The following is a 25674-nucleotide window of genomic DNA, read 5'->3' as shown; positions in this document are numbered from 1 at the left end:
ACTTCTATTTCCTGATAACAGTCCCAGAGTAGTTAGCAAATCTGATAGTCTGGATTTATTCTCAGCTTCCTTCACAAAAAATATAGTAAGAAAAGAAATCAATGCTACAATTCTTCTTGGCCACATAGGCTGTAGTTTTAAAAAAAGAAAAGTGAGAGAAAACATAAAGAGGGCTATTGCATGGATTCTGACATTATAACCAACAAAACAAATACCACCTGTTCTCTGGCTTTGTACTAGATGATAAAAAGCAGTTGGGTTTTGTATCAGGTTTTTGGTTGGGTTGTTGTTGCTTTTTTTAAAGTCTGTGTTTTTTTAATCATCAAACTGACTGCACTGTCTCCCACAGCTATAGGGTAATACAACATTACTTGGAGGATGCATTCTCAGGTAGAATAAACAGCTGCCATTCCAGGGACTTGAAAACTCTGAAGATTGCAGCTGGAGTAAAAGGGATGCATATGTTTAATACTTTCAGGACCAGAGTGAATAAACACCTTGCACACAATTAATGGAAAAGAAAGCAATTAATTTCCTTCTGTTTGAGCACTGGGGGTTTGTAAATGCTAAGGCAGGTGGCTACCTTGCCATCACTTAGCAACATCAGGTTTTGACACACAACTGCTTCCTGGTCTCCCAGCCAAGTGGGCAAGGGAGGATTCCCACAGCCCCTGCTGCAGATGGGAGAACTGACAAATCACTTTGAGCCAACATTGCACTGATGCAAAGGTGCTGATGTGTCCAACTTTCAACCAGATTCTGCAAGTTCCTCTCACTCAGGTGAAATTTCATGTTAAAGCAGTAAATATCCTGTAGACCAAGACCACATCTAGATTTAGGTGAAATATTATTGAAGTCATAGTTTTGCCATGACAATGGTGTATTTTCACTGTATTTGTTCCCTTTAGATTTCTTGCAATCTCTTGAATACTAAGTAGCTCCTATACATATTTATATCAGAATTTTAGCAGAAAAACTAAAGTAATTTCAAACATTTCCAAGACTTTGGAATGATGGCCACAGCTTTGAACATGCTAGTGTGGCACGTGCAACTCAGAACAGTAGAAAGCACATCACAGAGGAGGATTTTATGCAGATTCTTCCCTTACAAGAATTCGCTTTTTCCTAAAATCATTAACCAGTCCAAGTGGAAGGAAATTATTACTTTTACACTTCAACCCCCCCCCAAAATTCAAGAGACAGTAAGCAGGTCTCACAGATTTACCTCTTTAATATCTTTGCAGTAGTGACTCTTCCTGCATGCTATTTTGAAGATGGAGGGCATTCTTATAAAAGAGATCATTTTAGCTAGGATAAGGCACCTTAAACAGGTATGGATTTGCAGCAGTTGCATAATTATACCACAGCAGTCAGAATGAGCATCAGTACTGCTCATCTGAAGCTCTGAGTTCCCATAATCAGCCAACCCATTCAAGTCCTTTCTGTGCTTTGCTCTCACGCTTAGGAAAACAACCTAGGGAGGGGATTTGGTGAGGAAGGGTGTATAAAAAAAGGCTGAAGAGCTTTGCCAAATGCATACCTCCTTCCACATCTCAGGAAGCTCAGACACCAACCACCTCCCAGGAAGGCTGGAATCCACCTGGAGTTCACACAGACTGAAACTTCTGCAACAGTAATTCCACTTCTCCAGCTCTCCTGGGATTGCTGCTCCTTGCAGGCTTGCAGCTCTTAGGTGCTGTTTTCCATTGTAATTAATGATTTCATTAAAGGCCCTGGGGTTTTCCTTTTCATGGTCCTGCTTCAATTCTACACAAGTTTTGCCCCAGTTTTCACTGCACTCTATTGCTCCCCTTAGGACACATCAGCCCTGCACAGTGGAGTTGTCTGCAAAGGCCCCCACCTGCCAGAGGCAGGACTCCAGAGGTGCAGGGGGCACAGCAGAGTCAGGTGAAGCTGTGCTTTAGCTAAGCCAGACTTGCTGCAAGCCCCATCATGCTGCACTGAGCACAACCTCGCTGCTTTCAGACAACCTCCCCTCAGTGTCACATTGCTATCACAGTACCAGCCCTCACAGTGCTGGTGGTTCTGCAACCCAGTGAGGGCCAAGAGAGGGTAACAGAAGCATAGAAGTTCTTACGGCCCATCATTCCACTCTTGTACATGAAAGACTTGAAAAATGCATTCCTTAATTACCCTTGCTTGCTGTAAATTTCCAGTGTTATTATTCCATGTAATTAAGTGATGCACCTGTGTGCTTTATCACAGTCAGAATATTTCTTCTGCAAAAAGCAAACAAGAATTCCTTGCTTTTCCCCAGCTCTCTTTGCTCAGTCTTAGGCACAACTCCATGATTTTAAATGTTATGACAGTACTCTGCAAGAACTCACCTTGCAGTTAGTGCAAAAGTGCTTACAAAGGTGCTCTCTAACCTCTCCAGGAGCAAGCCAGGGTGCACAACACAGAGACAAGAGAAAAGGATGGGAAAAGTGGCACATCCTTACAAAAATGTGTACAGCATGAGGTTAAAATGCACAACAAGAAAGCAATCTAGCACTTGGTGGTAATTCCAATGAAAATGCATTTTTTAGCCTTTCAGAGTTCAAAAAAAACCATCCAAAATACATTTGATGGGAGTTATTTCTTTCTTCCCTCAAAAAAGAAGAGACTTGCAGTCCTCGGTAAAGGACTTCACCTGGACTTATCAAAGCTGACTCATGGCAGTCTAGCACAATTTGGCACTTGGAGCACTTGCTTCCTTCACAACTGGGCAGGCTCTGTGCCCGCTGGCAGCCAGCAGAGCAGGATGCAGTTACCATGGCACTGGAACACGCAGCAACTTCACAACTGCCACGGCAGCAGCGCCGACCGAGGGACCCACGGAGGGGAAGCAGCAGGTGAGTCTTTGAATAAGCACAGGCAAAAGCAAAAACAGCAGTAGGGTGAGTGTTCTGCCTTGTAAACATCCTAGGCACAGGTCCCCTGGATGTTCTGTTTTATTGCTCTGGCTGCAAGGAAAGCAGAGGGAGAGTAAAACCTGGCGGCACCAGGAGCATATGGGCACACACGGGTCCACACACGCCGCTCTCCCGCCATGACTTCACCCTCTAGCACTGCTGCAGATGTCTGGATCCGTTTGTCACAGCGACAAACCAGCCAGAATCTGGCTGAGAAAATGCCACCAGTGAGCCTTCTTGGAGTAACACACAAAGTTTAATCACTTGAGTCACTTATCACATGAAGGTACTTCAGTTAATGAAGCACAGCAGCTCATAACACAGTGTTTATCTGCTGCACTTACACCTGCTCCCCTCAAGTTTCAAACACTCCTGCCACCTCCTGTTTCAGCTCCTAACACAAATTAGTAGCAAAGCATTGAGTATCTGATTAGCACAGAAATGGATGCAAAGCAGGACTAGCAATACTAGAGGAATTTTCAAACAAGATACAAGTGCACAACAGAAGCACAGGATGCCATGTGTGAGCTGAGCAGGACACTTGGGACTGGCAGCTCCGTTTGGATGGAGGAACATCTTTGCAATGCTGCAAACCCAAACTGTGGCAGAAGCAGAGGAGGATACACTGGGACGCTTAGGGTACACTTTTGGGCTGCAGTGGAGTGACCTCTGACCATAAAATGCAAGGTGCTATTGAAAGATACATCTCACCCCAAACAGGATTTATGTTTCCTACTTTGTCACTCTCATTAGGGTTTGCTGGGCAGCCAGAACAGCCCACCAGAAATCTGAGTTGAGTGTCACCTGGTAAATATTACGTTGTTCTGCAGATGGGAGAACCTAACCAGCAAACCAGAGGCCTGCCAGTTCTCCACACTGCAGGAATGTGCTGCTTTTTTGTCCAGTTTCTGGTACTTCTCACTAATGTTTCCTTCTGTCGGCAGAGTCCAACGCTTCCAATGCAACAGAATACAGAAAGTCAGTGCTTATCTCTGGGAGCTCAGTTCATGCTGTTTAATGAATCAGGATGATGTTGAACAGCTGGACAACAGAAAATAAATCACAAAGTTCACGCTGCTAAATTCCTCAGTACTCCAGTTGTGCTATAGGGTACAATTTCCCACACCTGAAAAACATTTTGAGGGGTTTGGATTTCCTTTTTTAGTTCTAAAATCAGCCTTTCAGATACTCAAGTGTTGCATAAACATGACACTGCAGTAGACAACACAATGCACGAAAGTTATAAATGTGAATAAGCACAGTAATTATATTTTCTCATCTGACCAAATGTGACACAGTTAAAGTATGAGCTCACTCGAGACAAACACCATGAGAACTCATAAATTCCACCCACTGTGTTATCTCATAACTGATCACAGTGCCACCCAGCATATTTAAATATAGAATATACCCAGTCATTATGCAGAAGATAAAATTGTGAACAAAAGTCATAATAAGGGTGATTGTGATAAGACAAGGACAATAGGAAAAGGTTTTGAGGCCCATGTGTCTGAGATGTTATACAAAATGACTACAAAATATCTATTCTGAATTTCTGGGAAAAAAGCATTAAATGCAAAACATCAGGAGGCTGGAAATTCATTTGTCCTCTCAAACCTTAACTGCCTCACGACATCAAGTGAATAATTTCCCTTGCAATTTCCCATGTACAGCTTTTCCTCTACTGGACAGTCAGCATCTGTCCATTTTCTCTAGGAAAGGTCCAAACCTTTGAACTACCAACAGCTCTTTATCAACAAACACACACTCGACACTGCCCCTGGATACAGCCTGCTACCTCTGAACACAACATGTTTCATTTTACTGAAATGCACAAAACAAAGCCTTCAAGGGCCCAGGAACTCTGCAAAGATGTAGCACAAAGAAGGATACTACATCTGCAGTGAGAGCAAATCCAGTATTGTCAGCAGGGATAATTGCAGTAGTATCAGAGCTTAGACTGAAGTTGAATTTGGCCTTCACTGTAATGCAGAGTTATAATGAGATAACAAAGAGATTGAGGTGATTAACTATAAACAGAAATAAACCCTCCATGCCAACTGTTTGACTGCAAACACAGCAATGCCCTGCTCAGCAAGCTTAGGCTGCTCAATAAATTCAATAGTGAGAGGGGTAACTGACCCATCAGGGTCTTAGTTGTCAAGTTTTTATTTGCCTCCTTTGTATCACCCTTGCAAGTCTAATCTTAAAGCCCATTCAGAGTGGCATGAGCACCAAGTTCTTCTGAAAGCATAAGTATTATTACTTGAGATATAACCAAGACCTTGGAATTGAATTACAGACACTGTTATTGCATCTCTTCTCCAGTCAAATATTCTGCATTGTATTTAAGCATGAGAGGCAGTGCTTTACATCCACTTACCCACAATGATTTCATTCCTGGGACCCAGTACGTCCTTAATGCTGCAAATAAAATGCAATCTTTGACTCCCTTACAAGGATCAGCCTGTTCTTTTCACTATCATGAATTTCTCCATTTTAGTTCTTCATCTAAACAGCAAATCAGAGGATTTCACAACTGTGAGCCTATAAAAGCAGAATCAGGCCCATTACTACTTTAGAGAGACCCATCACTATCACATCTATAAATTTAATTACTGAACCTTATTACCTCTTTTTTTAGAAAGAAGTTTTGTGCAAGCATTCAAGACTGCAGTCAGTGCTTGCAAGGAACTTAGCAAAACCATGACAGGAATAGGATGCCTTGGGAATAGATGACTCTCGTCTGAAATGCATAATTAGCTTTTGGTTAAGTGTGCAATTAACATTAAAATTTACAATCAAATATGATGGTGTTCTAATTTTACCTCCTGTAAATGAAAAAGAAAAAAAAAAAAACAAAAAACAACTCGGTTGCCAGTGTTACTTCCTTGAATCCCCTCCCTGAGAGGCGAGCTGCTCAAGATCATCCTGTCATCCAGGGATGCCTGACACAAAAAGCTTTTAAAAACATTGTGTATTTGCCTTCTGGACAGCTACACAGCAGGGGGGTTATTCTGGTTTACACTTTTCTGTTTTGTAGTGGTAACTGACACTCAATATAATTAGCAGTTGTCATATTCCTTTTTTTAAAGATCCAAAAAAACCCAGAGCAATATTGCTTTGTACCCTCTCCCCAGCTGTGCCTGAGAGCTGTAACACGTGTTTCAGACATCCACTAAAGCTGATCTCACACCCCAACAGGTTTCAGCAGTTAAGCCACTGAGACATTTTTGTTAATGAGAAGGAAAAACCTTCATCCTAGCAGTTTAATTCTGATAAACAGCTCCTTAGAAGAAAAATCATACTGAAGTCTAAATATGCTGCCTCTGCCTGAACATCACAGCCTTTCTGCCTTTTAACCTGAAGTTAAATTTAATCTCTGCTGCTTTTTACAAGGAGGGGTTGAAACTAGTTTCAACTGTAACATCAGCTGCCAAACCCTGTATTTAGTTATGTTTATTATTAATCACATCAATGTTGAGAGTCCCTTGTGTAGGGTGCTGCACAAAAGTATAACAGAAATAGAATCAAATTCCTCACACAAAGTATGTATTGAGTGGTGTGCAAGTGTTTGGGGCTGAACCCTGCCAATGATTTTCCATCAATTAATTTATGTGACTATGCAAAGAGTTCGTGAAATGAACCCAGATTGGGCCAGCACAAAGGGCCAGAGGCTGCCCCCCTCAATGCCACATTGCTCAGGAGTTCTGCTGACATTTTCACCACCATTACTCCTCACCGGCAACAGACACACAAATGCACAGAAAGGAGAAAAGGAAATCTCACCTTGCTCTTACCTAAAACTGAAATCACTTTTATTCATTCACCCTGCTTCCATGTGGATCTGGACAAAGTGGCCCTCTCTAGCTGCTAGGCAACCTGAACTCTGCATTAAGTATTAACTGTTTGCATTTGCTAAGAATATAATAATGTTACCTTTGAGATTTATTTATGATAAAAAAAATATACCTAGCTGAAAATATAATAGTTTTCCTCCAGTAAACAGTAATTAGCAACTCTGGGAATACAAAACTTGGTCAAGAAATGCAGAGAGATATTATAAATTGGCTCCTTACAACCCAATCATAAGGAGGATGCTTTACATGAAAGTATTATTACAGATGGTAGTGGCATAAAAAAAAAATCTAATCCAAGAATTGCATTTATGTAGATATGTAAATATCTATATAATATAGGAATGTATTTATGTAAATAATGTTTGTAATTAGATATTAAATTACTAAGCCTCATTCAACTATAAAACAAACGTTCTCAATAAAGTTAATTTATTCTATTAAGACAATACCACCATTCCTAAACAAGACAGAAAATATTTGAAATTAAAACACAGTCAACTGATCTTGGAGTTCTTTAAAGAAAGGGAAAAATAGCCGGCAAAAGATTATTTCATAAACCCCTCTCTCAACATTTCACTGTTTCCACATGCAGCAGCAGTGCTGTCATTCTACCTTAAACCTTAAAAACATCATGAATATCTCTGTTATGTCCCGTTCCTCCCAAGCTAAAGAGATATTCCTTTCAAGTCTTTTCAAAGCAGATCATTTCCCAGACTGCTTAGTCACAAGCACAACTGATTATTAAAATATCAATTTGGGTGATTGAGGCATTAATGTCAACAAAGCAAGAGGCCCACTAATGACACCAAAATCAAACAGAGGAGCACTCTCTTCTGATCGCTCCATGTGACAGCTTGTCAAATCCTGATTCACTAAATACAGACTTCCTCAAACTCAGCACAAACACAAATGCAAGATCTCTGGCTTGAAAATGTTCATCAACTTCTGCTGGAGAAACAAAACCAGGAGTCAGGCCAGAGAGACATTTACTAGACTAGACTGTCAGTCTTTACCTGCAGCTGCTCAGCCCTTGAAGCCGCGTGAATTTTTCTGAGCTTTAAGAACTCTTGGCAGCTGGGTCCTGCACCTAAATTCTGCTCTCCTGTTCAACTCAGGCAACAGAAGGAAAGTCCCACTGATCATGGATCTCTCTGGATCACAACTGGCACAGCAATAACAACTTCCCTCTCACCTTGAGACTTGCAGAGCACAGAACAAGGTTATTTGGCAGAGCCCTTGAGCACCTCCAGTCTGCCACAGCTGTGCTCACTTCAGAGTTCCACAAGCACCCCTGAAGTGAGAAAAGAAGTGCTTTTCTCTGAATTTTAGAAAAACATTTGAAGTGGTTAAGTCAAACACTTGTACCTTCTTCTTCACTTAGTTTCACATTAAGCCTGATTCAGGTAAGGATTAATGCCAAGCTTAGGGGGAGCATAACTGAAAAAAAGTCAACATAACAGGAAAATTGTAAGTCAGAGGAAAGGGTCCAATGGAGCCACAGAGCCCCACACTCCCAGAAACTAAACAGCAGCTGTAAATAAATTTTTTTAAGTAATTGGAAGACAGGTTGGTATGAAAACTCTTTCTTCCTACGCATAGGAACTCAGTTTTGGCAGGCTAATGGACCCCACTATTACTTCATGTAGCCTGGAGAACACATTAAAATAACAAATAAAATCTCAAGGCAGGCAGGAGACAAATAAGTTGAAATTTGGTGGAGGCACACAGTGGTTTTTGTTAAGGTCCTTGAATCATGACTCATGTCAGGGATCCATGCAAAAAGAGAGAACAGAACACAAGTTACTCTGGAAACTGTCCAACACTTAGGTGTACCTTTTATTAAAAATAAATGTTAAATCAACAGTATTGTTGGTAACTCTAATATTACAGGTCCTATGGATAGCACCCTCTGAGGAATCCACCTGACATCTCTTTTCATAAGAAGCTTAAGGTTATTAAAGCTTTTTTTGCCCCAAAGCCCTCTAACAGATTTAATTAAGATTATTGCTTAATTCACTTTAATCACAGTATCTTTGGGAAAAAAATTCTAATATTTTATGGTGTTTTCTGTCTTGCTTTTATACAACTTCTTAGAAAATTTCATATTCCAAAATTCAGAAAGACCAACTAAATGGAAATCATCTTTAGTTGCTTATAGGGCCTGAAGTAAAAATGTTTTTATTGCCAAAACCCTAAATTAAATCAATCTATTTCATATCAGGCGACTTACTTTAGTTTCAATGTCAGGATTTTACAACATGAAAAGGATCTTTTATTAATCAATTTGTTGTACATTGTACCCAGCAACACAGAAATAAAATGAATCATGTAGTTGTAGCACAAAAAGAGCACCTCATTTTAGATTCTCACTATTCAAGATCACCACAATAAATAAAAAACCCAGAAGTGATTACTGTAATTTTACATTTAAATGCAATTATTAAAGAATTATAAATCAAGTGTAGGTAGATCCACTAGAATATTAAGCTCTTAGATAGGGCAGAAATTGGGTAGAAATGGGCTGCTGAGCAGGTACATGAGTTGCAGGAAGATACATAGGTATCTTATGTAGATATCTTATGTAGAGGCCATAAAATGATAGTATGAGTTGTGTGTAGAGTTCATTGAAATGTAGAGCAGCTGCTTGGACCACATCGGGACCCTCAGCAGCTGAGTGAAAGGGTAACACAACGAGAACTCCCTCTGTTTACTGCAGGGACACAAAGGTCCAGCCACACAGAACTTCTGAACAACCAAAAACGACACCAATCCAAAAATCCACTTCCAAACAAGCTATTTTTTACCATCACACCTTTGCTGGGATTAATATAAAGCATCTTTGAAAACGCTGGCACTTACCCAAATCTGCAGCTTGACCCTCTTGTCATTCCTGTAAACTGTTTTCACCTTGAAGTCGATTCCCACTGTGCTGACGAAGGCTGGGGTGAAGGTGTCGTCGGCGTATCTGAACAGGAAGGACGTTTTACCCACGCTGCTGTTGCCAATGATCAGGAGCTTGAACATGTAATCAAAATTCTGGTCTGAAGTATCTTTCTGCCTGAATCTGGCATCTGTTACTGAAGCCATCTATGAAAATGACAAACATGGAAAAAGAACAGATTTAAGAGCAGTTCAGCATTTGTTTTCCTTAACTATGTACCATATGTTTAGGTTATCTCTCCACTTTCTAATGTCATAACCACTATATCTGCTGACTAAAGAGGAGCACACTTTGCAATCTTCTTTTAAATCCTGGCTTTAGTCCTGTTTAGTGTTCACTCGTGCTGGTAAGACTTCCAAACCCAAGAAATACACCTGTTGCACTGCTTTGTATTTAACAGAATAACAGATGGCTACTGCAGATTGTTCAAATACTCATGGGGAAACAGCATTCTTTACTCCAGTGGCAGGGTGCCACTTCTGTTGCTCCAATAAACTGAAACCAAGAACTAAAATCTTTGACAGTGCACCCAACCATGCAACTCATCAAGCAGCCTCCAAGGTAAATAAACCTAAATAATTGTTTTTACTACTTCTGTGGAAAATCCGCATTTCTAGTGCATGCACCACCACCATTTTATCCTTACAAAAGTTCCATCCTCAACATTTACAGAAGGAAAAAAAAGGCAATGGGAAAAGATGAAAAACCAGGAATTTCAGCCAGAAGCTTTGAATCTATCTAACACCTATCTACTCCTAAGACTGCAATTGGAATACACAGCACTGTATAAAATGTGAGGGCTCAGTGGGGATGCAGACAGCATTTAGAATGGATAAATTATCCCTTTTAGATTCAGAAGAAAAAAAAACAAAGCAGAATATGAATCATTAAGGGCCATGAACAGCCCTGGCTGCTCTAATGTGTGCAGCTCAGACGCTTGGTGGGAGGAGGCAAGACTCTGATTTTTCATCTCTGGTTGTACAGAACACAACTATACAAAGCAAATTACAACAGAGGAAGGAAAAGAAACTTTACCTTTTAACAGATATACCACACTTTTAATCTCTGATGCTGTTTGATACTACTACACATCAAATAAGCAAAGGTCTTGGCTCCTTATAACCAGTCACAAGGTTGGCAAATTGGAACAATGACAGCACAGGTCAAATTAGCAGCTACTCATCCAAACCTGGGCCTGGGCTACTCATGTGCAGAGTCAGAAGGCACTGAGCAGTGACAGAAGCCTCTCCGTCACCCAGCATCCACAGAAGTTAATTTTCTCCTCAACTCAAATTCACAGGCACCTTTGGGAACAAAACTCACTCCTCTGTCTACTCTCAAGAATGTGCCCAAATACCTTCCTTCTTAGCAAGTCTCACCTGCACACAGGATTTCACCTATTCACTGAAAAAAACCAGCAACAACAACACCCCACAAACCCAAACAAAACCAAAACAAACAGTTCAAAATTCACAACTATAAACCAAAATGCTATCCCAGGGGAATTTAAATAGGAATGGTAATCCAACAGAGGGGAAACAAGCCAAAAGCAGCCCAGTTTAAACTTCAGTACAATATACACAACGGTTTATCTCAGATTAAACATATGCAATTTTCTCACACAGAAAAGGGCTGGTGCAGCAGACATTTCATTCACAGACTGCATTCACAAGGGCAGGTTCTAAAGAAATTTATCAGTAGCTCAACAGTGAGCAGCTGCAGTGAATGCATTAAAATCTCCCCACAAGTATTTCTCTGTAGGATACAGCACAATTCTGATATACTCTTTTCTGAACTTCAGCTGTTCTTCAGTCAGACTACAGTCCTTTGCAAGCACTCCAGAAAACACAAGCACAAATTTTCTTCTCATTAGTGTATCAGAAAACAGCTCTTCTAGCCATGTGTTGTGGTTCATAGCAGGAATTTCTAAAATGAAGAATTCAACATCTGACTGACTTCCATTCAGACACCCAGGCCAATGCACTCACTGCCTCCTTATCCTTAGAAATCTCAGCTGCAAAAATTATGAATCAGGTGATTAGTTGATTTGTATCATCACCACACTGGACAACATAAAATTCTCTATTTGAGTCATTTATCTTCCTCATACACATTTTAATCTCCACAAATGCCATTAATGCCATTGACAACACTTGTGTGCTTGCTAGAGAAGAAAAAAAGTATTAAAATCTCTACTTCTCCATTCCACTCACACAAGCTTGAGATAGTGAGAAACCCTCATCACTTGAAGCCTGGTCTTTTAAAGATGCAGAGGCAGACCTTTAACAATGATGTATTGCACTAATCATACAGGAATCAGTATCTTCTTTCTACCCCTGGCTTCCCAGAACCCTTCCACACACTCCAGGCTGATCTTTTAACTGAAGCACTGCTGCCTCTATTAACCCTCCTAGATTGCTCTAATCAGAATTGTACCTGGCTACAAATGTAACTTTCAGATCTCAGCTGAAAAAGCAATTACAGAATGTGGCCAGCTTGAGCAGCTTTGTTAGAAGCACAACACAGAGAATAAGATCAAATGATACTTGCCCAGAACGTGGGGCTGTTGTCATAGAAGCACAACCCTCGCTGGCCTCTGTGCTGGCTGAAGATGCTGCAGGTCAGTGTCTTGAATCACCAGAGGCAGTCAGAGCACAAAAATTTTAAAGAAAACTCCATCCCCTTGCTTAAATTTGACTTTTCCCTTTCCCCTCTAGTGAACAGAGTGAAACTGAAAGGACTTTCATACTTATTTCTGACTATCCCTCTGACTATTACTGAAGCTGTGCTCCAGCAGCACTTGGGCTGGAAGTGTTTGCAGGGCTACCCCTGAATTTGTGTTTGAATCCTGAAGCCAGGGAACAGCAGACCTTTCCTCTGGTCCTCCTCCCCTCCCTTTCTCTTCCCCACCTGTTGTCTCACTCCTGCTCCAAGCACTCTCCAGTCATGTCAGCCCTGAGGACCCTGCAGAGAGCTGGATCAGAGAACAGGGAGATCCCAGTTAAAAATAAATCCTCCCACAGCTTCTCCTGTTTTGCAGGGCTGTTTGTAAAGTTGGTTCAGCTCCTGATCCCGCACGGCTGAGGGAGACAAGCAGAGGGGACAGAGCAGCGGGAAGTGGTGGCAGTTGCTATGCTACTGAGAGAAAGGTGCACGAAATCACATCTCCTGCAGCCCCTCTGCACCTGGAGGAGATTCTGCAGCACAGAGAAACGGAGATAACACGCTGAGGTCAGGCAGCTCCTGCCCAAACCACCCGAAGGCTCACTGAGCCACTGCTCCCAGGGGACTGTCCTCCCTCCTTGCTCCAAGGCCATTTAGCTGGCAGTGTAACCCCTGCTCCCTGGGCACACAGCCACAGATGCTCTTTTAGGATGGCTCCTAACAGAACAGTATCTCTGCTGTTTCACACAAACACACAGCCCAAGGAGAGTTCTGTTACAGGAGACCAGGTCAAATACAGCTGGCACACAGAGGGCAAAGGAGAGGCTCGTGACAGTTTCCATTTGGAAACTGTCTTGGACTAATCCTCAATAAAATACTTATAAAGGAAAGATTTTGCTACAGGACATAAAACCCATTACACAAGAGAGGGAAAAGCTGCCAATCAGATCGTCCTTGAGAACACTTCAGCATGAGACCTTGCATCATTTAGTTCTTTGCCTGGGTGGCCCTCTTTTTTGTAGCTAAGAGCATACTAATATTGACAATCTTTCTTCCCCACGTGCATTTAGCAATGGGAGCAAGGTCTCAAACACAGCCACTTCCAACTAGTTTTGTGGGAATAGGCAGTTTTGTAGCTCTGAGATACCTGATTATTTCCCTATTGAGGAAAAAGCCTGCAGTGTGAGCTCATCCTTTATTAGACAAAGAAACCACATAAGAGCAGGATGCTGCAAATGCTCTAAAGCAATAAAATCTTAATCAGAGCTTATTAGCCACCAAAGAATATATTCCTAGGTCAAGGTGGCTCTCCTGCCTTTAGCTTCTATTTTGGTCTAATGAATTTTAAAAGAAAAAAGCCTGTTGCCCTAAGACACCTCCATAGGAAACCAGCCTTTGTTGTTTTTAGTGCTCACTGAAATGTGTCACATAGATGGATCCACACAGCTGTGCTCCTCAATTTGTGACCAGCATCATGGTGAAGATTCAAAATTGTTTCTAGTGCAACACAAAACATCGAAGTGCTCCTGCTCTTAGGAATCACTGAAAGTGGTCACTGTAAACCCTGCTCTGCAACATTTTTTGCCTACAGCCAACTTCAGTAAAAGTTTAAAGTGTTGAAAACATCAACTGATGTATCTCGCCATTTATGTATTGCCAGGAGCAAAAGGCTAAGGTTGAATTTTAGTGTTGCCAGCCCTTACAGTTTTAGCTACAAACTAATGGAGGGCTGTTCTTTATCCTCTCACAGACAAGAAACAAGAAATTCAATCATTACCTTGGAAGGTTACAGGTCTCCTTATTAGCAAACACATGGGTGTGTTCACAGACATGTGAGAAGGTCTGAATTTGAGAAAGAGTTTCCTTTTTTGCTGTCAGTCACCCCAGTTAACCATGAAACCTGGTCACACTGATGCAACTTATACTTCAAACTATGCCCTAAGACACATTTGCAAATTCAACTTGTTATGAAACTGTGTATTCTCTATATTACAACTTCTGGGCAGTTCTAGCAATAAAATCTTTTCATATGCTTCATTTTAAAAGCCAAAACTGTAATTTCCTATATTTGTCTTGTGTTATTTAGGACCAGTAACAATTTAAATAAAACTGTTTCATCATCATCCACTAAAACACATTTCTTTAATTAGGCAGATGAGAGGATGGGGTGAAACCACTCCTCTGTATTTCTACAGTAACCTATGAGAGGAGTTACTAATGTGCAATATAACTTCTTCTCAAAAGCATTAAGACCTTGTGTATTTTTTCCCAAAAGAGTCTTAGAAAATGCATATAAGTTTAAAATATTCTAGTTCACAAATTACAGATCTACATCAATTTTCTGTTATAAAAACTCACTCCTTTATGTGCTCTGTCATTGGAAAATAAATACTGTTCTCTTTTTCAGAAATTAAGTTCAATTCTGAACCAGATTTCTACCAAGCAATGGAATTTTTTACAGCCAATGTGTGTTGTCTTAAGGATAAAGCTCATAAAGGAAATAAGGCTGTGATCTTAGAGACTTATACAAATGCTGTTCTACAAGAGAGATCTATCAAAAGCAGAAAATAGAGTATGAGCAATTAACATAACTACTAATAAACATTGCAAGCAAGTGATAGTTACCAATTTAGATCTATAATCCATGAGAGAGATGAAGGCTTTGCTGTAAGTATATGAATCAAGAGAGTGGTCACACTGTTGAACCTGCGATGTAGAAGCAAAAGGATTACAATGATTATGATAAAGATGAATAATAAGAATATTAGGTAAGGGATAGGCAGGTTAGGCTGGGAACACAGTGCTGTGTAAGGTCTGAGCTTCCTCCACTGAAGGTAAAGAGGAAAGTCCTGTAGTGTACAAAGAGAACAGAAACAGTGCTTGAGTTAGTGACAGATATATATTAAGATAACAGCAAACATTTGAAGCCATCAGTTTAAAGTTAATTAAAGGGAGATTATCTTTACTCATCTAAAATTAAAGCTCTAGATAAATCTCACAAGTGGATGGAAAACCTTAGATAGGAATCATTACACATTTCCTGAAGAAAGGCAGCAAAGCAAATGGAACCAAGAAGCAGCTGAAATCCCTCTGTACACATGGGTGTTTTGCACACCTGGATCAAAGCCTACCATGCTGCAAAGACAACTGCAATAGGACATGGAAATATTTGCAACTTACAACACATCTACACAAAAAAATCCACCTTAAAGTAGTAATTATTCCAGATTTAGAGCAGAAAAACATAACACAACATAGTTGTCTTTTTCATGGCTAATACAGTCTAAAGGCCAAGTGTGTGTCTGGTGCATTTCCTCTCCAGTAAACCAGGCTACAGCACCATTTGTCATCCTGACTTCCATTATCTTGCCTTGTGGAGACTGCCAGAACACTTGGGCACACTCAGACCTTATGTAAGTAACAGGCTGCAGCCACCTACTCCGGGCCAGAATTTGGATCAAAGACAAATCCTTTCTCAGGATCCACACAATTGACAATCACCTCACTTGGCAACACGACAGCAGCTTGGTGTTGCCCAAAGTATTGCACATTTTTTGGTGTCAGTTACATTTCCTCCTGCTCTCACAGCCCTGCCCTCTGCAATAGCTGCTCCCTGTGACAGCCTCTGGCTCACTCTTGGAACACCAGTCAAGAACCAGCAGGTATCACTTTTTTGCCATCTAACTTTACAAATACATTTGGTTTGACTGTTGTTAGAAAGATTTCCTGGAGTCAAACATCAAACCATGCCTCTCCCACTTCCTGCACGACATTCCTCATCCTCAAAGTCCATTTCAGAGCCACAATAAAATTCTCAGGAAGGAGGAATTAGTCCCTCTATTTTTTTTTGTCATCGTAATATTAAAGAAATAGAAGTTTCCACTTTTCTACTCTCTTCTGTGAGTACTGAGTGTTTGCCACTCTCTTACTAGCACATGGTTCCATGTCTGTTGGCAAGCCCACTACTCCAGAAAATACTGAGAAAAATATTTAACAGTAAAAAATTCTCTCCTGGTAAAAGGAACCCAGTAGCTGAACCCAGATCAGCTCTCTTCCAAAGGATGCAAGGAAGAGGGGATTTTTATCTTCCTGATGCCCTGAAGAGTGGATGCAGAGATTTCCACAATTCCCAGAATATTCTGTTGAATTTTGGAATCCTGGAGCCAGCCAGTGTCTAGGTCTCCAGAACTGCAAGCTGAGGCTGTCCCAGAGAACAGTGCACAACGACGAGGCTGATGGCTGTTACAAAACTCCCCACCTCCAAAGCCCTTCCTTCCTGTCACAGGCACTGCAGTGACGGCAGAGGCAACAGAAATCCGGAATTCAGTCCCCTTCTTATTGGATCTCCAGCCTTGCAGTTCTGCCTCTCTTTCTCAGGAAGGAACTGGCAATAGTGAAATATTTCTGAGCACCTCACTGCTGAATACACTGAAGTAGCAGAGACATAAAAGCACCCAGAACAACACACAAGATGAATCTGTACCAGCTCTGCTACAAGACACATGTGAGTCCCTGCTGATCCTTCCCCAGCTGGAAGGCAGGCACAGCTACATTCTGCACTGGGATACAGCCCACCATGGAAAAGGCCATGACTGTGCCCTCCCACAGGGGTGGGAGATAAGGGAAGTTCAAGCATGTGATAGCACTCACCCTATCTGGAGCTAGAGTGAGCCCACATGCAGATTCAGGTACACACTCCTCCACCAATGAGCAGGAGACTGTTACAGATTTTTCTGCATCACTGGGTCGAAAACCTTTCACTTATAGGTAAAAACAAGCTGCTGTCCTCCCCAAATCAAGTGACCAGAGACTGGAATTGTAGAACCACCTGCAAACCAGAATCACACAGAGACAGGGCCAGCTCAGGATGCCTCTGCAGTGCAGAAGTCTAATTTGCTGCTTTTTATCCTCCTTTTCCAAGCAGAAAATCTGTGATGAGTAAGTTAATTCATTTCTCTGTGCTATGATGTTCTCCCATGCTGCAAAGTAAGCCACCTGCTAACTGGGATTACAACAAGCACCCTCACACGTCCCATTTTTTAATGAGCTAATACTTCCAAACATAAATCTTATTGCTTATTTCAAATATCAAACACTACTGCACTAAGCTAAGCACACATTTCCAGGAGCTCTCTAAATATGCAGAACCTGAAGCACAAGATACATTTTTACAGCAAAAAGCATACCTTAAATGACTAGTTCAGGACATTTCTCAGGGTTAGCCATTAAGAACTGGCTCAAAAACCCCTACTTCTTCAGCCCAGCTAGTAACAAAGAATAGACATGTACCTACTGGGGAGGACATGAGAGCCTTCCCTGGCACCACAACCAGCCAGAGTGATGCAAGACCCTGAACTGTGATGCTGTGACCTGCACATTTAAATCTGGAACTGCATGAAAACATGAAAACGAAGGTAGGAAAAACCATCTCTGAGCTACATAGCTAACATAACTACAACATGACAACCATCATGTTAACAAATACTTTGCGTTGCTTTGCGACACACAAGAACTACTGCTGTTAAAACCTAAAGCAAGTAAGTCTTCTCACTTTGTCACCTGAAAATATATTGGGTCTGCAAAGAGGGCATCACGATTTTGTCAAAATTGCAAAGGAAGTTTGATTTTAATTTGGTTTATTTGGTCTCTCTTCTGACTTATACTATAAATTGTTCTGATAAAACTGTCCTGAAGGCAGTGAAGTCCCAGTAAATGCATATACAACCACCTCCAGGATAGCAAGCACAATAACAGGATGTAAAAGCCTTTTAATTACACACTTCCATACAGCAGTGTATGGATTCAATTTTGTACCCTCTGTAACCTAATACCAGTGCTCCCACGATTTGAGTACAGTTGCAAACACACAGATCAAAATTATAGTTTCAGTGACATTTTTACCTTTGGAGGGAAAAAAAAAAGCCAAACAAGAGAATGTTATTTGAACAGAGCTAATCCAGGCAACTCTGAAGCCCTGCAAACTATTATTTGCACAACTGTGAGTGCAGCACTGGGTGAAGAATAAGTGATGAGAAACAAAGCAGAAGTCAAAACTAGATTTGCCACCAAAGAATTTCACAGAAACACGTTCTGAGACCACGGTCTTACGTTGTCTCAAGATATGAGAAAATCCACGTTAGAATTATTTCACAAACACACCCCTCCCCTTTTTTTTTTTTCTTTTTGCACAAGTTACACTTAATTTAGGCCAGATCAACCTGATGCACTGCACAAGCAAAAGGACAGCATGGAGACAGAACCTTGGGAGGCAAAAAGGTGGAGCCACTCGTGCCGGTGCTGGCGATGCCGCTGCGGTCCCACGGGCTCATGATGTTACCGCGCTCATCAGTGGCACTGCCGGGCTGGCAAGCGCGGGGAAAACCAACGAGCTGTCCCAGAACGCATGGCAAAAAAAATACCACATGCGTTTTGTGCGGCAGCAACTGGACAAACTGGAGAGTTGATACTTTTTATGTGCTAAATTAGAAGATGGATCCGTTTGGCTTGGCGCGGTGGGCTCGCTGCCGGGGGCCCTAAGGGTGGTGTGGGTACGGGCAAGTTGGCTCCTCCGGCTGTTCGGCGGTGAGAGCTCGGGCGGGCTGTGCTGTCCGGCAATAGCGGGTCCCTGCCCTGCCCCGAGCAGCCACGACGACAGCGGTGCCGCGCTTCCCGGCAGGGCTCCATGGCCGAGCAGTTATTGTCACCTGTTCCCCCTCCCCGAGCCGGCACTGCCCGGGCTGCCGGGCACGGGCGGGTTATGCACCAGCTGGAGAACAGCCGGCAAGGCCCCGCTCTCCCGCCTCCCCCCCGCCAGGCTGAGGGTACCTTAGAGATAAGGCAATATTATATCGCCCCTCATTGCTGGGAAATGTTTATTTTAGAGATGGAACTGCTGTTGCCCTCTCCGCCCCGCCACTCCCGAGGGCTGCCCGTTACACCACACCTCGGGGCACGGAGCACGCACTGGGCGCTCACCCGCCGGGCACCTCCCGCTTCCCGTCCCGCGGAGCCCGGCGACAGCCCCGGCGCTCGGTGCGAGGAGGGCAGGAGGAGTTTGTGGGTCCCGGTGGGGACGTGAGGCGAGGAACACCGCCAGCCCCCTCTCCGCCACCTTCGAGGGGAAGCAGCCCCGACGGTGCGGGAGGAGCCCCCCCAGAGGGGCCGCGGCTCTTACCTTTTACGAGCCGGGACGAGCCGAGCCGGACTGAACTGAAGCGAAGCGAGCCGAGATGGGACGAGCCGAGCCGGACTGAACTGAAGCGAAGCGAAGCGAAGCGAAGCGAAGCGAGCCGAGCCGAGCCGAGCCGAGCCGAGCCGAGCCGAGCCGAGCCGAGCCGAGCCGAGCCGAGCCGAGCCGAGCCGAGCCGAGCCGAGCCGAGCCGAGCCGAGCCGAGCCGAGCGGTCCCGCGGCCACTGCTCGCGTGGCGGGAGCCGCCCCCCCGCCGGTACCTGGGGCGGCCCCGGGGGCGGAGCGCGGCCGGGCGGGGGCGGGGGCCCACGGGGAGCGCGGGAATGGGAATCGCCTCAGGCGCTCCGGGAGCCCCCGCGGGCAGGGAAAACGTCCCGGGCACGACCCAAACTTGCCATTCTTATCGCACTTTCCGCACGGGTTGGGATTCCCGTCAGTAGCACTGTTAACTCTGAAGCCTTGCGATGGCCGCTGTGGCATCAGGCGCTACATTTTTACTGGTGAGAAGACAAAAATTGAGGCAGTGGCTGCGATCGAAGTCATTCACATGAAGGAGGTCTGATGAAGAGGTTATGGTGGACCCTCTTAGTTTTAAAACCCTTTAGACCCCAGAGAGACCTGACTGTGATCTCTCCAGGAAAGCAAAATAACCTTTAGAGATGGTGCCCTAGACAGAATGAACAAAATACTGGGTTTTTAAAAACGTTGAATATTATGTGTGGCATAACTAAGAAGGTGCTTCCCTAACAACCAGCAAAGATGGCAGGATTTAATCAAGTGCTTCAGCACAAACACAAGGTCTTGCTGGGCCCAGGAGAGGCTCCTTGTGAGGGGAGGCCAGAGCAGGAGGTGCTTAAAGGTACTGGATTTGCAGAGTTTCTGTCTTCAGGCAGCACCTCTGAACTCAAACCCCTAAAACTTGGGGGTGCAGATGTCTCTTCACCCTGCTATGTCCTCCAGAACACGGGTGCCTTCTTCTCAGTCTCATGGTGCCTTTTGTTTGTGGGTCAGCTCAGCTTGGACACTGCCCACACAACACAGAAATTATTTTGTCCACTTGTAAAAGCTTTTTGCACATCTGGTGATCTTCAGCATCTGATCCTCAGCTCTGATCTTCGGTGGTCTTCAGACTGGCTGGTAGGTCAACCAGCCCTTGGAGCAGCTTGAGCTTTATAACAGTTCAGCCACTTTAAAGGAGCCTGACAATTGATTTATTGTTACTTTTTGTCCAGGGCAGTGTACTAGTTACCAGTATAATGAGAATGCAGAAAGCCAGGGAGCACAGCAGTACTATATGACTAGCATATAACTAAGGGGAGCATTTTAGGAACAATCACAGGAGAGATGCTGAGCAGCTTTAAGGAACATCTCTGTGCAGATCGGAGATGCCATATAGCTTCTCCATTTTACTCAAGTCAGAGCTCCCAGGTGGTAATCTTCTATCCTCATCTAGAATGAAAATGTGTATTTGCCATGAAAACCCCAACTAAAAGTACTGTTACATAAACCAGACTCTGATTTAAGCCTTAAGCAAAATACCAGCTTTGTGTAGGCAACTAGAAATAATCAACAGCATAACAAAATCCCAAACTCATTACAACAAGTATTTCAAAGACAGCCTAGAATGTTTGACACCTAAAAAGTCTTTCTAGCTCCTTGCAATCCTCCTGTTGCTCTGGGATACCTGATCTCTGCCTTTGCCAAAACCTGACTTCTCGTCAACCCAATATGGGTAGAGCTTTCAGTCGATGCTCAGTCTAGAAAATCATTGTGATCCCACAGCCCTATAAAGCACCAACACAGAATGCAAGTGGTCATGGGCACATACCTGCACTTTTGATGCAAAGGACACATCATGGCTGAGGCTCACTTGGGGATTTGACACTCTATAACCACAGCCACAAGTGCAGAGCCACTGTTCAATCCTAATTTCCAAAGGCTTTTCCAGATTTCATGCCACTCTGAAACACCAGCGTTTACCTACAAGCCCTTTCTTAGTCAGGGATAACCAAAAGAAGGCATGCACCCAGGTAATTAGGAGACATGAGACTGTGTAGTGATTTTTGCTGTCTATCACCTTGTTTAGACAGGTTTCTATAATTTATGGAGTGAATATTTTTTGCTCTCCTAGTGCACTTCCCTTCCAGGTTTTAATGTTGTACGGTCATTAATTGCTGACACCACTTCCAGTGGGGGAGATCTTTGTTATTTTAGATTTATAGATGGGGAAAAAAGGAAACAGGAAAGAACTCCCACAAGCACACGGAGGTGGAAGAGCAGATGCTGTGCTTTATCTTGTTTTCTGACACGCGGATCTATCTCACTCTCTCATAGCCGTCATGAGAGCACATTTATCAAGCACAACATACATACTCTACTACTCTCTCAACACTTTTTATTCAAAACACTGCATCCTCACACACTGCAGTTGATCTGAAAAAACAAATTCAACCTTTCTAAAAAGAGAGTTTTAAAAATTAATTTATTAATTTATGTACTAATTTATTTATTCCTAAAGCAAGAGCAGCACCAAAGGAGTTAAATCAGCTGTTGTCTAGGGGAGACAGGTAAGAACAAGACACCCACAAACAAAATCCTCCGTGTTTGAATAGGCAGCACTCACCCAGGTGCTTCTCCACTGTGGAATAAAGAGCATGTAAGGCCCGTGCTGTGTCCCCAGGATGTGTGTGAATTTCATTCCCTTTACCAGGGCTAATGCACCCAAATCCTCACAAATGGCTCTTTGAACATCGTTCATAATATCAGAAATAGCACAATAAAGTGACATCCAAATTTGACTATGCTGCCAGTGAAGCTTCTTTTATGCACAGCATGTTATGTTGTGACCTGAAGCACTCTCAAAAAGCAGGGAGCACATCTGCAGTTGTTATCAATTAATATTTCTGCAGCACATCTACCTACTTCATGCTGTGTATGTGCAAAATTGTCCAAAATTGAGTGTATACCAGCAAAGAAACTAATCAGCAGTCAGTTACCTTCAGCCTTAGCCAAACTCAGTCAACACACTCCTGCGTCTTAGCTCTGTTCCAGCTCCTCCCTTGCCCTCACTTGGAGTGCTAACAATGGGATCATGACTTTTTGAGAGGGTGGAAACTCTAGGAAGTTGGTTCCCCTTCACTCTCCACATCACAGCAGAGACATGGGAATGGAGGAGGAGATTCCTGTGTTGGCTGGAGGAAAACAGAACATGGGGGCAGCACCCACCCACTTGAGATCCCATGTCCAGGTCGTACCCTGCCTGCTTCCCAAATCCTGCCAGCTCCCCCTATCCTGCCTGTTCCCCCTGTCCCGCCTGCTCCCACATCCTGGCTGAACCCTGCACTTTTCTGCTGCCTGTGGCCTGTGCTGGGATGAGAGCCAGCACGGGCTGGTGTGTGACAGCCTCTCTCACTGTTCTGAGTCAGAACCTGGAATGCTGTAAGCACAGGTCAGCCAGTCCCTGCTTCCAGCACAGTGGTGGGGTCTCTATTTGGTTTTTTTTGTCCATAATTTAAGGAACTTACTGTATATTTCACCATCACAAAACGGTGCCATGACATTTTTCACAGCTTGGAGAGGATTGATCACTCAAGCTTTGGTCGCTGTTCCCACTGCCTGTGACAGGTCACAGGGGCTGGCTGGCACTTGTCAGTGAAGATTCCTCCTCCTCAGATTGTGCTGACGTGGTGGCACCGGGCTGGCCCTGCCATGGCAGGAGTGCTTCTCCCTGGACAATGGCAGGCCTGGGAACTGTGCACAGCCACACCTTGCTCTAGACAAACTTTGAGAGGAAAAGCAAACTGAGATTATTTGACTAACTGCTTAACAAATCAGCACCTGTTTCTTCGAGGAGGAAAGTGGGAATGGGTTAATACACTAAATAGTTTTGAGACAAAGTGACTTTTATTTAATATTTAGACAGACCTTCATTAGTGTTTCCTGGTTCCCTCCAGGCAGCAACCTTCCCTCTCCAGTCAGTGCCAAAGACAACTTACACAGCTGTCTCGAAAGGGGATGCAACCTTTAACAGAAACTTCATCTTTGGCTTTGCTGTCTTTGGAATGGGCATGGATTTGCAGTGACTTCCCCTCTTCATCCCACTCTCTGGAGAGAGCTCTGTTCACAGTAATTCCATCTTTATTGCTTTCTGAATCTCCATCCTCACACCTCAAGTTTAGATCCACCTATAGCGACGGTTGTCAAGGAATAGCCCCGGAGTGGCTCTCCTGGCTGGGCAAAGCCAAGCAGGCATAATACCAGGTCAGCTGCAAATAAATATCACAGCATAACCTAAATGCAAATACCTCTCCTCTTGCCAAAAGAGAAGTTTCATCACCTCCAACGATATATGACCTCATATTCATAGGGGTTTAATAATATTTCACTTCAGAGCTATTCATTACAGGAGCTCTAAGCGAGCTCTGAGTGAAATGAAGCTCATTAGCAGTTTGATACAGGCCAGACACGGTGGCAAGCAGACAGCCACAGGGACAAAAGTGTGCTTGAAGTAGATGACTCCTAAACTCAGCATGCCAAGATGACAGATGGGACACTCTGGCCATGCAGGCATTCTTGGTTGTTGCAGTTTTGTTCCCTGCTGCTAAACATGGCAAAAGAAAGGTTTCCCGAGTCTCCAGCTGACACTTCCTTAAACCCTGTCCAGCCTCAGGTGCACAAACAACCTCTGCTCCCAGGCAGCCAGATGGGAGCTGCAATCCAGGCACTCTCTAATTAACTTTGGGGTTTTTTTCCTCTGTAGGTTGTTTCTGGAAGAAAGGGAATTGACAGCATGTTTGTTTACATGAGATTAATTCAGCCTGGCAGTTCTCTGGGTCTGTACTAAGAATTTTGGAGTGTCTTTGGGTTTTTTATCACCATAGAAGGAGGAGAAGCTGAGAATCCAAGGGGATTTCTAGATGCATCTAAAGAAGTGATCATGTAAGTTACAGCAAGTCATACACAGATGGGCAGCACAAGAAGCAAAGCTGAGAGGCAAATTAATCTAAGGCCTTGGGTACTGAGCAGTGCTGCAGTGTATCATTATCTTCAAACACAGCTACAAGAAACACTGACCTGCAAACAGCTTCTCTAAGCCCTGGGGACTTGCTTGTGTGCATAAAGTCACACAACATACAAAAATCAACTGCTGGGTGGATCCCTCTGCACAGAAGAAAATGCCAACCATCTGTAACACCTTATCAAGATTGTAAAGAAGAAGGATGTAAAGAATCTGCAGTAGGAGATAGCAACAAAAATGTCCAGGTATTAAACTAATGGGTAGGAAAGAGAAAAATACTTAAGTGACAGATTAAAAGTAGGTTCACCCTGCAATCCAGAGATGTGAGACAGCTTTTACACAAGTTAACCAGGGTCCCTAGAAATCAAGCTGTGACAGGACACAAATCATATTCTACTAAGACCTCAGCTAGACACCAAGCAGGCCAGCAAGTGCCAAGCTCCATCCTACTGTAGAGGACAAAGGCATGGTCTAGAAAAGAGCAAATGGAAGAGAGGGTGGGGAAGCTGTACCAGCTCACTGTGTCTGAACATACAGAAGGTAGAAAGGATTAGAGAGAAAGGAGGCAGCTGAAGAACAAAGGAAGAAGGGCCATGAAAGAAATTTTTCCTTCCAAAGTACTACATCTAGAAGTGCTAAGGAGAGGAGATGCATGAGAGAAGATATGAAGGAGGATAATTTTGCATCAGAATGGTCTTAATGTAAAGGATGAAGCACATTGCCCATACCAGTCACTGAAGGGAGATGTCTGTGGATGAAGAACTTTCTGAAAATTACTTTGAGGCCACATTGCTTCAGGCATCAGAGCATTTTGCAAAGAAAGGCACACTTGATGTACATCCCACAGGCTGCATCTTCACTGCAGAGGTAAGAGCAGGGCAGAGCTGCAAAACCGTGCATGGAAACCCACAGAGGTGCACCCTGCTAATTTGCATTAGAGATTATTTTTTAATTATGTTTTGTTGAATCCTCTCCCAGATGAACACGCAGAGTCCTCCCCCTGGTGGTAAGTAAAAAAGCCAAAGCAATGATTTTTTAGTCACGTCAATCTAAAGCTCTAAATAAAATGAGCATCAGATAGGAACTAT

General features: G+C 43.3%; 1 protein-coding gene across 3 annotated transcripts in view; it reads right to left on the bottom strand.

The window, feature by feature from the left end:
• RAB3B (RAB3B, member RAS oncogene family) overlaps positions 1–19831 on the bottom strand; it is a 50531-nt gene extending 30700 nt beyond the window's left edge. The window contains exons 1-3 of one of the 3 annotated variants that reach the window (XM_088169704.1): positions 19555–19831; positions 15006–15086; positions 9635–9862 (exon numbers count right to left, since the gene is read on the bottom strand). In XM_088169704.1, the coding sequence (XP_088025830.1) occupies positions 9635–9862; positions 15006–15026 (249 nt within the window). In that variant the 5' untranslated portion in view covers positions 15027–15086; positions 19555–19831. Of the gene's footprint in view, positions 1–9634; positions 9863–12266; positions 12688–15005; positions 15087–19554 lie in introns of those variants that run through there. The other 2 variants (XM_088169705.1, XM_088169706.1) reach the window with 2 other exon arrangements.
• Positions 19832–25674: the final 5843 nt, after the last annotated feature.

This window comes from Sturnus vulgaris, chromosome 9 (assembly GCF_052056855.1).
Source record: "Sturnus vulgaris isolate bStuVul1 chromosome 9, bStuVul1.hap1, whole genome shotgun sequence".
NCBI classification, from domain to species: domain Eukaryota; kingdom Metazoa; phylum Chordata; class Aves; order Passeriformes; family Sturnidae; genus Sturnus; species Sturnus vulgaris.
Note: the sequence above shows the minus strand (reverse complement) of the source record. Positions and strands in the feature narration are given on the sequence as shown.